This window comes from Oncorhynchus keta, chromosome 12 (genome assembly GCF_023373465.1).
Source record: "Oncorhynchus keta strain PuntledgeMale-10-30-2019 chromosome 12, Oket_V2, whole genome shotgun sequence".
Lineage (NCBI taxonomy): Eukaryota > Metazoa > Chordata > Actinopteri > Salmoniformes > Salmonidae > Oncorhynchus > Oncorhynchus keta.
This window is the reverse complement of record NC_068432.1, coordinates 903,396-919,138: the sequence shown is the minus strand read 5'-3', so window position 1 is coordinate 919,138 and position 15,743 is coordinate 903,396. Positions and strand designations below refer to the sequence as shown.

Below are 15,743 nucleotides of genomic sequence, written 5' to 3'. Positions count from 1 at the left end.
CGCAAACCAAGCGTGCTTGGTCACAAACCGGGCCGGGCATCATTGGGAGACAGGAAGAATTGCTGATTAATCAACGCTGAATGAGTTTTCAGAAATCACCTACTTTATTAATTTATTCCCCATCGTAGCTAGTACGTGTTCCTGTACACCACATAAACCAAGGGTTTTGTGACACAGCGCAATTGTTTAGGTATGAATACGCATCGGATTGTCTGCTATTCTACAAATAGCCTAGCTAACAACAGTCCATGTATGGCAGGCCCTTGAATTAGCTTGCTAGCTAGCTTGAGTGGCTAGCTGGAGTTGGATGAATGAGAGACACGAATGCTGTGTTTTGTTACTACTGCCTGCTTGTTAGTCATGCCAGACAGTATGTGCGTTTATACAATAATCATTTAATCCGATTTTGTCTGAGTGATTGATTAGTTGCGGATAATTGCAAGCTACCGAGCTAACGTCTAGCCTACTTACTGCATGGAATGGGCTGAATGTTGCAACTACAAAGGTACTGCACTGATTAATTTCTGCAAGATAATCTAGTTCGCTATTTAGGTTAGGGATGGCCAAATATAGCTAGCTAACACATGGGAGCTTTATTAAACTTCATATATCACTTATTTTCATTGCAAAGTAAAGGAAGCATTCGATTTCCATTAGATTGCTATCCTGTCATGGTGTCTAGATGTAGGTAGGTAAGCTAGCTATCTGATGGATTTCATTCTGCTCTGGTGCAGGTGTCTGAGGTTTGCGCCAGCATGTCTGTGTCTGTGATCATTAAATGGGGTGGACAGGAGTACTCCATCAGTACACTCTCTGAAGAGGACACTGTGCTGGACCTCAAGCAGTCTATCAAGTCCCTGACTGGGGTTCTTCCAGAGAGACAGAAACTCCTAGGATTAAAAGTCAAAGGTAAGACCTAGCTGATGGACTCAAACGTCTCGTCATTCGCTGTGATAGCCGTCGATAACAGGCTGCTATTTCGCCGTAAGCACGGCAATACCTTATTCATTCTCGACTTGGAAGACACCCGTGTCGCCTAAACTCCCATCGCTAGTTGCAAGTGGAACGTGTGATTTCTTTTTGGGAAAATGTCACCATTGTGGACCTCTGCGCCTGTCTGTGTTGTCTTGACAGCTGAGTCATTGTGTGTTAATATTTCTCTCTATCCCAGGTAAACCAGCAGAGGATGACATGAAGCTGGGCTCACTGAAGCTCAAACCCAAGACCAAGATCATGATGATGGGCAGCAGAGAGGAGAGTCTGGTGGGTTCCTCTTCCATCCACTCCAGACAGAAGTACACCAGAAGCAATGTCGTCCTATATTTAGCACGTCAAAGACCTGTAACACTCAATCACTTTGTGTTTTGTTTTGCGAAGGAAGACGTTTTAGCACCTCCCCCAGAGAATGATGACGTTGTCAATGACTTTGACATTGAAGAGGAGGTGATTGAAGTAGAGAACAGGTATAGTAGGACATGGCAGAGACAACTCATTTATACTGTAGCTCCAGTAATACAAGTAATTGATTTGGCTCAAACGTTGCTTGACACTATGGTACGTTTTCTAAGACGTCTCATAGTCGGTTCAAGGTCTTGTTTTAACTGTGTGCCATGCACTTTGCTCCTTTAGAGAGGAGAACTTGGCCAAGATAGCCCGCCGTGTCAAAGACTACAAAGTGGAGGAGATGAACCCACCCAGGGAAGGAAAGAGGCTGCTAGTACTTGATGTGGACTACACATTGTTTGGTGTGTAGGAGGACTATCAAAACTGTCCTGGGAAATTCTATTTTTTTCCTGGTTAAATGCATAATTACACAATTTCAAAATGTGCATTTTTTGTTGTTGATTTTGTTTAAGAATTCTGATTATTATTGAAAGATAAGATTCTTCAAACTTTTGACTGTTTTCCTCTGTGATTTGTTTCATTCCAGATCACAAGTCATGTGCAGAGACAGGTCAAGAGCTCATGAGGCCTTTTCTCCATGAGTTCTTGACCTCTGCGTTCGAAGACTATGACATTGTAATTTGGTGTAAGTACCAAACTCCTTGTTTTTTGATTTTGGAAAAGTCAATGGAAAGTTCAAGTTAACTCGCCCTAATTAGTTTTCTTGTTCTAGCTGCCACGAGTATGAAGTGGATTGATGCTAAAATGAAAGTATGTAATTCCCTTCTGAAATTTTTATTTTTAAAAAATCTTTCTCAGTGAAAGGGAATTTTCCAAAATGTTCAACTTCATGTTTCAGCTCCAGCATCACCCCAACATCACCATATGTGAAAATGGCACGTTTCTATGAGGAAGAGAAATGTTAACATATTTTTTTACTACAAAACATAGAAACGTGTAATTTTCACGTGGTGCTGAAGATGATGAAAATGAAGCAGAACATTTTTGAAAATTCCCTTTAGCTTGTTGACACTTTTCTTGGCCAGAAGAGGGCAATGTTTCTCCAAAATAGTTTTCACGGCATGTTTTCACAGCAAGACTATACAAATTGAGGATCAGTGATTTAATAGCCTGTGTTGACCTGTAGTGTAGAGCATCAGATCAGATCAGATGTTGCCTTCCTGTTGTGTATGTGACTGTCTCACTGTACCCTCTGGTTTCTCAGGAGCTAGGAGTGACAGACAACCCGAACTACAAGATCACCTTCATGCTGGACAGTGCAGCCATGATCACCGTGCACACACCTAAGAGGGGTGTAGTGGAGGTGAGTTGTCCTACATTGGAGCATGCAAACCTCATAAATCCCACTGATTCATGTCCCATTCGCCTGATGTAACTGTGTCTCCAGTTAGTCTGTCATGTTGGGTGTGTTTCAGGTGAAGCCTCTCGGGGTGATATGGGGCAAGTACAGTGAGTTCTACAGCAAGAGGAACACCATCATGTTCGACGACATTGGCAGAAATTTCCTCATGAACCCACAGAACGGACTGAAGGTAAGTTATGGTAAAACGTCCATTAATTTAATAGACCGGGTGTTTATTTTCTTCAACCGCGGTTGTTGGAGACGGACACGTATTGGAGACTGGCATTTATTACCATTCGAAGTATGAAAAGTCCAGCCCACTGCATTATGATTTCCTTTTCTTAGCTCTACATGTTTCTAAGAACCAGCTATTGTCATCAATCAGTTCTATAGCCAGTTTAAAATGAGTGTATCCGCTGCCTTCATTTAGCTGTGGCGGTGCGCCATGGCAAAATCATTGCTCACTACTTTGAACACCGTTCTAAAGGTTATTTAGCTGTATGCCAGCAGCATACCACCCTGCAATACTACTGCTGGCTTGCTTCTGAAGCTAAGCAGGGTTGGTCCTGGTCAGTCCCTGGATGGGAAACCCGATGCTGCACATATTGCACTTTTACTTTCTTCTCCGACACTTTGTTTTTGCATTATTTAAACCAAATTGAACATGTTTCATTATTTATTTGAGGCTAAATTGATTTTATTGATGTATTATATTTAGTAAGTGTTCATTCAGTATTGTTGTAATTGTCATTATTACAAATACATTTTTAAGAAAATCGTCCGATTAATCGGTATCGGCTTTTTTGGTCCTCCTGTTATCGGTATCGGCGTTGAAAAATAATAATCGGTCGACCTCTAGATAGAACATGTGTTGGGATTCTTACGATTCTACAGTGCCTTCGTAAAGAATTCAGACCCCTTGACTTTTTCCACTTTTTGTTATGTTACAGCCTTATAAAATTGATTGAATAAAACTAAAAAAATCTACACACAATACCCCATAATGAGAAACCAATAAACAGCTTTTAGAAATTTGTACAAATGTATTAATAATAATACAGTTATATACCATATTTACATAAGTATTCAGACCCTTTATTATGAGATTCGAAATTGAGTGCATCCTGTTTCCATTGATCATCCTTGAGATGTTTCTACAACTTGATTGGAGTCCACCTGTGGTCAATTCAATTGATTGGACAGGATTTGGAAAGGCACACACTTGTCTACGGTCACACAAGTTGACAGTGCATGTCAGAGTAAAAACCAAGCCATGAGGTCGAAGAAATTGTCCATAGAGCTCAGAGACAGCATTGTGTCGAGGCACAGATCTGGGGAAGGGTACCAAAACATGTCTGCAGCTTTGAAGGTCCCCAAGAACACCGTGGTCTCCATCATTCTAAAATGGAAAAAGTTTGGAACTATCAAGACTCTTCCTAAAGTTGGCTGCCCAGCCAAACGGATCAATCAGGGGGAGAAGGGCCTTGGTCAGGGACATAACCAAGAACCCGATGGTCACTCTGACAGAGCTCTAGAGTTCCTCTGTAGAGATGGGAGAACCTTCCAGAAAGACAACCATCTCTGCAGCACTCCACAAATCAGGCCTTTATGGTAGAATTGCCAGACGGAAGCCACTCCTCAGTAAAAGGCACATAGCAGCTCGCTTGGAGTTTGCCAAAAGGCAGCGAAAAACAAGATTCTCTTGTCTGATGAAACCAAGATTGAACTCTTTGGCCTGAATGCCAAGCGTCACATCTGGATGAAACCCGGCACCATCCCTACAGTGAAGCATGGTGGTGGTGGCATCATGCTGTGGGGATGTTTTTCAGCAGCAGGGATTGGGAGACGAATCGAAGCTAAATGGAATGCTGAATGGAGAAAAGTACAGAGACCCTTGATGAAAACCTCCAGAGCGTTCAGTACCTCAGACTGGCGCAAAGGTTCACCTTCCAACAGGACAACGACCCCAAACACACAGCCAAGACGATGCAGTCTCTGAATGTCCTTGACTACCCCAGCCAGAACGCAGACTTGAACCGAACGGACATCTCTGGAGAGACCTGAAAATAGCTGTGCAGCAATGCTCCCCATCCAACCTGACAGCTTAAGAGGATCTGCAGAGAAGAATTGGAGAAACTCCCCAAATACACGTGTGTCAGAATCGATGCTGTAATCGCTGCCAAAGGTGCTTCAACAAAGTACTGAGTAAAGTATCTGAATACTTATGTAAATGTAATATTTCAATTTATAAATTAGCAAACATTTCTGGTGCAGGAACAGTCAACTAGTGCAAAAATAATTTTGCAATATTGTCAAAACGATATAAACCGATATTTCTCATCGATTTTGTAAAAGAAAAAAAAAATCTATTACATCACAACTGAATAACGCTGTTTTGGCTTTAGAGTGCATTGTAAATGTTACGAAAGGAGTGAACTAATAAGTTCTCCTCGCTGTTTACATAAACAGAATTGCGTTTTGACATGCAGAGCTCAATCATTCGGCACATGGTAGAGATACAAGCATTTCCCTACACCCGAAATAACATCTGCTAAACGTGTATGCGACCAATGAAATTGGATTTGATGCTTGGACTGTTCCGGTAGAATTTCAAACAAAATGGCATTGCAAGCGTAATTACACTTTCATTGGACCCAACGCTTATTACAGACTGGCGTTTATTTGCTAAAATGTGATGGCCGGCCCAATTCTAAGAGACCAGCGTTTGTTTGAGACTCAATATTACGGTAAGTTACCCAATTAAAGCCTACTTGAGGCTTTTGAGTTGACAGTTATTATGGCGTTAATTCTTATAGAAGCCATTTTCAATGTTTGTTCCCCCTTTAGATTCGTCCATTCATGAAAGCGCACTTAAACCGTGAGAAAGACAAAGAGCTCTTCAAACTGTCTCAGTATCTTAAAGAGATTGCCAAACTGGAGGACTTCTCTTTTCTCAACCACAAGCATTGGGAGAGGTAAACATTACTTAAATATTGTTCTGTAACTAATTCAGTTTCCTGTTTGTTTTGCTGCTGCAATACTGACTTTTTAAAATGTTATCTGAGTGAGTCGTTGGTAGATGAAGATGGCTTTGTGACCATTGTCGTGGTGTATGTCTGCAGGTATCTGTCAAAGAAACAAAGCCAGTGAGAGCAGTGTTGTGGATATGTGAAGGGATGGTCATTCCTCAACCAGGAACAGTGCTGGACACTGAAGCCCTCACCAAACTACTACTGCCTGTTTCTGACTGGGAGCTGTTTCCCATTGTATGGCTTGTATTTCTGTTCTTCCCCCTCATCTCTGAAATCCTTTGTTTACCTTCAGTATAACAGTTCTGTCACCTATCCATAAACCCGGGAGACACACGGTAAGTACTGTACACATACCGGTACACAGTTTACATTCAATGGTTTTTGTTAGGTTTCATCCAATCGCTCTTTCAGAAGTAGTGACTCTTATCATCTGTAGCTATATGAACATGTTCTATACTGATACCGTTGCATATTCTCTTTCTCTCCCCCCGGCTCTCTCCCTTATGGCACCATACCAAGTAGAGATGGTGAAGCTAGCACAGGAACGGACTTTTACTGAGTACACCTGACACTGAGGTAGAGTTGATCAGACTTAACTAACCAGTGAGGTGGATTAGGCCTCTATTTGGATGATGTCCATATGCTGCTGCTTGTCACAGAGGTCATTTCAGAACGAGAGGGAAGATGTTGTCCAACAGGCAGTTTAGTTTATGTCATTGTGTACTGACATCAGCTATGCCTGCCTGGAAATAACATCTACAGTGCCTTCAGAAAGTCTTCACACCCTCCACATTTTGTTGTTACAGTCTGAATTTAAAATGGATTTACGTAAAGATTTTGTCACTGGCCGACACACATTACCTGATAATGTCTGAGTGGAAATCTTATTTAAATTTTAATTTAAAAAAAATAAAAAATAATATCTGAAATGTCTTGAATTAGTAAGTATTCAACCCCTTTTATGGCAAGCCTAAAGTTCAGGAGTAAAAATGTTCTTAACAAGGTGCATGGACTGTGTTTAACATTATTTTTGAATGACTACCTCATTGCTGTACCCCACACATACAATTATCTACAAGGTCCCTCAGTCGAGCAGTGAATTTCAAACACAGATTCAACCACAAAGACCAGGGAGGTTTTCCAATGCCTCACAAAGATTGGTAGATGGGTAAAAAAAAAGCAGACATTGAATTTCCCTTTGAGCATGGCGAAGTTATTAATTTCACTTTGGATGGTGTATCAATACACCCAGGCACTAAGATACAGGTGTCTTTTATAACTTAGTTGCCAGAGAGGAAGGAAACCACTCAGGGATTTCACCATGAGGCCAAAGATGACTTTAAAACAGTTTGAGTTTAATGGCTGTGATAGAACTGAGGATGGATCAACATTGTAGTTATCTACAATACTAACCTGAATGACAGAGTCAAAAGAAAGAAGCCTGTACAGAATAAAAATATTCAAAAACATGCGTCCTGTTTGCAGTAAGGCATTGCAAAAATAAAACTGTGGCAAAGAAATTAACTCTGTCCTGCATATAAAGTGTTATATTTGGGGCAAATCCAAGCATGGTGGTGGCTTCATCATGTTATGGGTATGCTTGTCATCAGCAATGATTATGGAGTTTTTTTTAAGATAAAAAGAAACTGAATAGAGCTAAGCACAGGCAAAATCCTAGAGGAAACCCTGACTGTCTGCTTTTCAACTGACATATGGAGACAAATTAGGACAATTACATCAAACACAAGGCCAAATATACACTGGAGTTGCTTACCAAGATGACATTGCATGTTCCTGAGTGGCCTAGTTACAGTTTTGACTTTAAATCTGCTTCAAAATCTATGGCAAGACTTGAAAATGACTGTCAACAACCAACTTGGCAGAGATTGAAGAATTTTAAAAAGAACGATCCAGGTGTGGATGTATTGACTCAACGGGTTGAATACTTATGTAATCACTATATATATATAATTGATGTAGAATAAAAAAAATATATAAATATATATATATATACTTATTTTTCTTCAAATGTTACAATTTGTCTTCCACTTTGACATTAGAGTATCTTGTGTCGATCATTGACAAAATAAATGACAATTAAATACATTTTTCATCCCATTTTGTCACAACAAAATGTGGAAGTCTCTAAGGGTGTGAATACTTTCTGAAGGCACTGTATCTTTGCGTGTGGCTAAACAGTATTGTTTTTAATTATTATTATGCATTTGACCGAATTTTGATTTGAGCTGAACACCTTTGTCATATTCTCAGGCAAATGTTAAGGCCACTGAAGTTAATGAACCAAACTATACTTGCTGTAGAACGACTGAACATAAGTTGGCACCTATGATGTTTTTGAAGGCGGGTGGGGAAATTTGAAAGGCATTGTGTTAGACTCAGCACAAGCACTAGACACTAAACCTCTCAGACTAAACTTCTCAGATTTTGTATGAGGTTTCATTTGGAAATAGAATTGTATTGTTTTCAGTTGGATAGTTGGAAGAATGGATATGGTTCTGAACATGGAATCAAACCCATTTGTATCTGTTACTAGTATTCTCTTTAAGAGGCAATTGAACAGTATTTGGCAGTATTTAGGTTAATTCAATATTTGCCAACATTTTGCTTGATTGGCTCTAACACTAGAGCATCAAAATGCTCTCACGTCATCCCGCAAAGTTATGCAATAATCTAAAGATCAACTGCTACCAGAGGATATGAACACGTCAGGGTTTATTTACTCTGTTATTTTCTGTTTTGGATTGTCAAATATTTATTTTACAGATTAACTTCTTGTTTTCTTGTAAAGGACATGTTTTGCCGCCTTCATGTCAGGTGGCAAAGGTCAATTTTAAATAAGCATTTCAGTTGTTAAATGAAGGTACTCTCACAGAGTTTCTAAACCCAGAGGCGTAACATCGCGAGCTTCCGGAAAACGCTTGCGAAACAGACCAAACAGACTAGGTGTTTGAGACGTCAATGGGAGAAGTTAAATAATTATTATAATAATGTTTTCTCAATCTAAAGGCACAACCTAGATTCGAGACAATGTCTTAGGTAGTTGAACATGCTATTACTCCAACCTTGTGACAAACTGACACATTTTCAATTTTCGTCCAAAACTTTATATCAAAGGAGTGCCTTTGATTTGAATGCCTTTAGACCCTAGCTTAAGCTAGCCAACGTCGCCGTGACATCATCTACGGGTGTGATTGGGGATTTCTGTTGGAGAAGCTGTTTTAGCCTGTCTTCATACTGTACTGTCTTTGGTACTATCATTTACCAAGCTGTGTGTACTCTGTCTACATGCATCTTAGGCACTGAATACACACTTGTATAACCGACATTCAGTATGTATGGTAACTCATGTCTGTTGCTGAAGCAGCACTTGGATAACCGACATTCAGTATGTATGGTAACTCATGTCTGTCGCTGAAGCAGCACTTGGATAACCGACATTCAGTATGTATGGTAACTCATGTCTGTCGCTGAAGCAGCACTTGGATAACCGACATTCAGTATGTATGGTAACTCATGTCTGTCGCTGAAGCAGCACTTGGATAACCGACATTCAGTATGTATGGTAACTCATGTCTGTCGCTGAAGCAGCACTTGGATAACCGACATTCAGTATGTATGGTAACTCATGTCTGTCGCTGAAGCAGCACTTGGATAACCGACATTCAGTATGTATGGTAACTCATGTCTGTCGCTGAAGCAGCACTTGGATAACCGACATTCAGTATGTATGGTAACTCATGTCTGTCGCTGAAGCAGCACTTGGATAACCGACATTCAGTATGTATGGTAACTCATGTCTGTCGCTGAAGCAGCACTTGGATAACCGACATTCAGTATGTATGGTAACTCATGTCTGTCGCTGAAGCAGCACTTGGATAACCGACATTCAGTATGTATGGTAACTCATGTCTGTCGCTGAAGCAGCACTTGGATAACCGACATTCAGTATGTATGGTAACTCATGTCTGTCGCTGAAGCAGCACTTGTCAAACTATTATTTGTTTAGTTCTCAGCTTGTCATATTTGTTACCTCCAGTTAAGTTTGCTTCACAATCACATGGTTTGTAAAAGATGAGGAAACCATCACATTTGTTGTCCTGTGAGATGTCATTTGCAGACTGTTGTACACTCCCCTATGTATATATTTGGACAGTGAAACTAAAATGTTTCATTTGGCTCTATACTCCAGAATTTTGGATTTAAGATCATGTTTTATACGACGCAACAGTCCGTAATGTCACCTTTTTTTATTTTGTGGTATTTTTATACATCTGTTTTACTTTTTAGAAATGAAAGCACTTTATGTATCTAGCCCTCTACCCCCCCAACCCATTTGAAGGTGTCATAAGTAAGGAGAAATTCACTCGTGTCGTAAAAAGTGTAGTATTTGGTCCCATATTCCTGGCACGCGATGACTACATCAAGCTTGTGACTCTACAAACCTGTTGGATGCTTTTGGTTGTTTTGGTTATGTTTCCATTATGTTGTGCACAATAGAAATGAATCAAATTCATCCAAAACGTCTGTACAGTCTAGCTTGATGTAGTCATGGCACGCTAGGAATGTACACCAAATACTACACGTTTGACAATTTAATACACTAGTTGAATTTGTCCAAATACTTCAAATTGGGGGACTATAGATGCATAAAGTGCATTCATTCCTAAACAGTAAAACAGAAAACACCTTAAAATAAAAGGTGACATTCTGTACTGTCACCTCATGTAAAACATTTGATCTGAAATACAAAACGCTTCAGTATATAGTGCCAAATTAGAAGTTTTAAGTTTCACTGTCCAAGTACGTAGGGGGGGGTCGGACAGCGTGAACATGTTTTTAACAAGCGGACACCGGCTTCCTGTTGTGAACATATCCCGACTGTAAATAAAAGATGACACTTTTTAGAAAATAAACTTTTGTAGTCAAATTTTTCACACTCGTCTCGTCAGTTTTTAATTAGTGTACCCGTTGTAAATACTCACCTGTTCCAAGTGTATTAAAGTCGTCTAAATATGATTTGCTTTGTTGATTCCGATGCAAACAAATGAACATGAGCGTGAGTCGGTGCGCAGTAGCTTTTTATTTTTGCGTCTATTTAATCATTTAAGCAAACATCTTCGTGCTACAGCAATGAAAACCGTCTTGGAAAAGAGATGAGGAACATAAATAAATGGTGTAGTTACATTTCAGAATTTTTACAAATAAATAAATAAAAATCCCAACAAACATGGTATACGAGCTACATTTCATAACTTGTCTTCAGTATAATGTCAAATATTATTTTCTGTACATCCATCCATATTTGGATGTTTTGGTTGAAGCTGAGTGATGGTATGTTGTCGGTCTTAATCTGGGTTTCCTTACCTTTTTACAATAAAGAGACAGAAATTAGACATTTTTCTACAAATGACAATTGAATTAAAGTATTGGAATGTTTTGATATATGGGTGATAAGAAGCCATCAAACCTGTCAGTGTTTGTTAGGTTTATTCTTCACCCTGTTGTACAAAGACACGCCAGTCACAAATCTTTCATCTTTGCACAGTTTAGTGCTGTTGAATTTTTTTACACTCTTAACTACTAATGAAGTTGTGTATTAAGAGGGCAGGACACAGTGAACAAGTCTAGACTCACTCATAACGTGTCCACTGGCTCCATTGGGAGTCAACCAGGTCATCCTTTGCCCCGAGGCAGAAACAATATTTTTTGTAGCTGGAACGAACAGTGAATTCTGTTGCATTTATGTTGGTTTCACTTATAAACACCTATCAAAGAGGAGAGATGGTACCATCACCTTATATTTACATCATTTAGCAGATGCTCTTATCCAGAGCGACTTAGAGGAGCAATTCAAGTTAAGTGCCTTTTTCTCAAGGGAACATCGCACATTTCACATAGTCAGCGACCTTTCAGTTACTGGCTCAACGCTCTTAACCGCTTAGGCTACCTGCCGCACTACCTTAGACAGACCGGCCAGGTATCACAGACTAGAGTGTAAATCAAGACATTGGGGATTCCAAGGATAAAATCATTGTACAAAAAAAAAGAAGGTGCGTATACCTTTTCCTTAGAGTCACAGCTTGCCTCGTGTTGGACCACTTTGACTCGGAATGTGAGGGGGAAGTAAGGGCAGGGGCGGCTCCATGTCGCTGGGTACCCCCACTGAAATGTGTTCCCCTCCACCTTGGTGATGTCGATCTTGTCTGGTTTCACTGAGGAGGGAGACCAGACACAATCAATATTTCTGAAGGGTTCAATTGGATGAAGTGGGGGCCTTGTGAATCCTATGATGTACTGAGCAACATACAGCTAGGATGAAATGAGATGTACTCATTCCTGTATGTTGTGATTGTTGCTGTTTCCAGTGAATGAGTGTGGAGCACGTGAATCCTGGCCTTACTGTACCTATTTCTCGGATGTAGAAGGGTGTGATGGTGTAGTCCTCTAGGAGGTAGTTAGTCCTGAAGTATACAGTGAGTTTGATGCGGGACAACTCCTCAGCAAAGGGGCAGCTATCCTGGTCCTGACAGGTCATGCCTTCACCATCACTGTCTTCGGAGCAAGAGATGGTGCTAGATGAGGAACACAAATCTCCTGGTTAGCCTTGGAGCCCTCTCTAGCTGAGAGAAGCCTCGGGTCCAAACATAACAACAGATCATAAGCTCTTCCACAGGAAGTCAATGAAGAGAGCATCTGTGCTGCGTTTCAACTTCATGCGACAAGATCAAACGATGTAAACACAAGTACATGAAAGCAGACTATTGTTTCTATTTACTATCCACTGTGTGTGTTTGAAGACTTACCGTCCTACTTGAACAAAAACAACAGCTGCTGACATCCGATATTCGGTCTTCTTCCAAGAGCAATGAAATATTCCACTATAATTTTTCGCCAAACATCTGATGTACTCTGTGTAAAAAGGTTAACCCAATGAAAAAAATGATCTGATTCTATCTTTCTCTCACACACACACACACACACACACACACACACCATCTGTGTCATGTGACTTCTGGAGGACGCGTCTCATTCTGTTGGGTGATGGTATGTCGTGCACCAACACCAGAGTGTGGTTGAGGTAGTCTCCAGCAGTGTTGTGGCAGCTGTAGTTCCCTCCCATCATCTCCACCACGTCCACATTTATCTGGTTCCCTTTGTTTTCTAGACGCTCCTTGCCATTCCTCCAGATCACCTCTGTGTCCTGGTAGTCCCCACATCGCAGAGGGACCTGCGTCTCAGTGAAGACCTTTCCATCCACCTTGACGACAAGTACTGGGAACCACATGACCACCAATGTTTTAGTATAGCCTCCATGTTCAAACACCTTTTATACACACGTTTGCATTGCTTTGGTGTCTCCGAAATATGAATATTATGACAGCAGAAGTTCTATAATAATAATAATATATGCCATTTAGCTGACGCTTTTATCCAAAGCGACTTACAGTCATGTGTGCATACATTCTACGTATGGGTGGTCCCGGGAATCGAACCCACTACCCTGGCGTTACAAGCGCCATGCTCTACCAACTGAGCCACAGAAGAGAAGTAGACATAGGTAGAGATAAACAGATAAAACAGTCACCATTTGGCATGAGAGTCACAATGGTCTCGTGTTGGCTGCTCGATGCCATATGTAGGATGAGATACAGGACGTTGAGTAGTAACACGTTCATCTGGCAGAAAGAAAATCAAGAGCACTTTCAAGTCTATTGATATCTATTGGATCGAAATGCTAAGGACGTTCCCCTGAACCAGACAAAAGTCAGTATACTCCAATCAATAAGCTATACTGTAGTAGTATGTGCATATCTTACCTTGATAATGAGATATAAGCAGAGTGTGAGCCTGGCTGGAGTGGCGTGCTGTCATGTGGACCCAGCCAGTATTTATATATCAGTGGAACAAGGAGTAAAGACAGACACGCTCAAAATAAAAAAAAGTCCAGCCTGTCAGGTTAGAGGAACTGACCTATTGGTATTTATTTAAATGGGATTTGAGAATGTGTGGTCAGTTGAAAGGTCCAATGGAGCTGTTTGTATCTCTATATCAAATCACTTCTGGGCAATAATTAAGTACCTTACTGTGATCGGTTTCAATTAAAATGGTCAAAAAGAAACAAAAATAGCTTCCCGGCAAAGAGCTTTTTCTCAAGCAATCATTTTGAAAGGGCTGTCTGGGAGCAGGGGCGTCATGCACCTGCAAAATCTGAGGGGGAACAAAATGCATGAGGATGGCTGGAGGGGGTAGGCCCCTCCGTCCGGAAGTTGGATAATTTTGCATTTCTCAAACACCTGAAACAAATTTTTCCTGCAATCTAGAGCCATAATCATTTTGATTAATTCTATGTAAAAAAATAAAAAGTTTATTTTTCTGCATATCTAAGCATACCTCTGTCCTCTTGACTGGTGGTTATTTTTTAATGAAACTAAATATGCTTCTATGTGTCTTATTTAGTAATCTCTTGCTTTTCTAAAGTCGACCAATCTTGCCAGCAGGCATGCCAGCTAAGATAGTTAGACAAGCTATCCACTCGAATTTTCACATTTTACAAACTCATATTGTGGAAATATATATAAAACACAGTAAAATCATGTTTTTGACTGCACTGGGCCTTTAATTAAGAACTCGACTACTGAATGGATGGGGGCTCTATTTTTGCAACTTCTGTGGTATGGTGACTGATGTCACTACCTGAGAGGGACGTAGCAGTGATGCAATCCATTCATCTGCCATGAGAGCGAATGACCAGGCATCTCAAGATCCCATACTGGTTTCTCTTTTTTGCAGGGGCGTGACTTTGTTCTAACTTTGTGTGGGCTCCATCCTGGCTGTGCTATCATATGACAAGTCAGGTTTGCACCCAGACTTTAGATGACATTTGTGTGAAGTGACGTGAGGACAGGAATCCTGGACGTGCAGTAGGAGGCTGAGACTAAAGATGACACAGCGATGAAGGGGAACTGGAAATAGTTGGGCTGAGGTGGGAATCACGTAACACTGCCTACCTAGTATCTAACCACGCTCGAGACGTGTCATCAAGGAACTGGAACAGGGAACTGTGTCTGAGGTTCAAGCATAGCGCCTCAAGTTCATTGTGATGTAAAACATATGAACGTTTCTGAGGGTTCCAGAGGGTTCCTGAATGTGTACCTAATAGCTATGTACTGAATAAAAAAGAAACATCCTCTCACTGTCAACTGCATTTATTTTCAGCAAACGTAACATGTGTAAACTGAACAACAGAAATTGAATAATGTGTCCCTGAACAAAGGGGGGATCCAAATGAAAAGTAACAGTCAGTAGCTGGTGTGGCCACCAGCTGCATTATGTACTGCAGTGCATCTCCTCCTCATGGACAGCACCAGATTTGACAGTTCTTGCTGTGAGATGTTACCCCACTCTTCCACCAAGGAACCTGCAAGTTCCCGGACATTTCTGGGGGGAATGACCCTAGCCCTCACCCTCTGATCCAACAGGTCCCAGTCATGCTCAATGGGATTGAGATCCGCACTCTTCGCTGGCCGTGGCAGAACACTGACAGTCCTGTCTTGCAGGAAATCACACACAGAACGAGCAGCATGGCTGGTGGCATTGTCATGCTGGAGGGTCATGTCAGGATGAGCCTGCAGGAAGGGTATCACATGAGGGAGGATATCTTCCCTGTAACGCACAGCATTGAGATTGACTGCAAAGCTCAGTCCGATGATGCTGTGACACACCGCCCCAGACCATGACGGACCCTCCACCTCCAAATCGATCCCGCTCCAGAGTACAGGCCTCAGTGTAACGCTCATTCCTTCGACGATAAACGTGAATCTGACCATCACCCCTGGTGAGACTAAACAGCGACTTGTCAGTGAAGAGCACTTTTTGGAGGGATTGTGCTTTCTTGGTGTAACTTGGGCAATTGTTGTTGCCATTTTGTACTTGTCCCGCTCTGT

General features: G+C 41.1%; 2 protein-coding genes across 4 annotated transcripts; one reads left to right on the top strand and one right to left on the bottom strand.

The window, feature by feature from the left end:
- LOC118390835 (ubiquitin-like domain-containing CTD phosphatase 1) lies at positions 1-10,712 on the top strand. 3 transcript variants are annotated; one of them, XR_004827022.2, is made up of 12 exons: positions 1-190; positions 735-909; positions 1,172-1,263; positions 1,378-1,463; positions 1,630-1,745; positions 1,931-2,029; positions 2,117-2,154; positions 2,609-2,707; positions 2,820-2,936; positions 5,594-5,721; positions 5,869-6,113; positions 6,301-10,712. XR_004827022.2 is itself a non-coding variant. In XM_035781518.2 (11 exons), exons 2-11 carry the CDS (start codon positions 756-758, stop codon positions 5,894-5,896), a joined length of 957 nt encoding a protein of 318 aa, XP_035637411.1. In that variant the 5' UTR covers positions 1-190; positions 735-755; the 3' UTR covers positions 5,897-10,712. The 3 variants fall into 3 exon arrangements, 2 of the variants coding, with proteins under 2 accessions (XP_035637411.1, XP_035637412.1); XM_035781518.2 differs by having other exon boundaries at positions 5,869-10,712; XM_035781519.2 differs by lacking the exon at positions 1-190 and adding an exon at positions 235-505 and having other exon boundaries at positions 5,869-10,712.
- A 148-nt stretch (positions 10,713-10,860) lies between these two features.
- LOC118390834 (interleukin-12 subunit beta-like) lies at positions 10,861-13,728 on the bottom strand. Its single transcript, XM_035781516.1, has 9 exons — positions 13,617-13,728; positions 13,385-13,475; positions 12,793-13,071; positions 12,603-12,708; positions 12,205-12,371; positions 11,860-12,011; positions 11,434-11,564; positions 11,267-11,297; positions 10,861-11,163 (listed from the first exon to the last, which is right to left on the bottom strand). The coding sequence occupies exons 2-8, from the start codon at positions 13,473-13,475 to the stop codon at positions 11,270-11,272; spliced, it is 954 nt and encodes a 317-aa protein (XP_035637409.1). The 5' UTR covers positions 13,617-13,728; the 3' UTR covers positions 10,861-11,163; positions 11,267-11,269.
- Between the last annotated feature and the right edge of the window lie 2,015 nt (positions 13,729-15,743).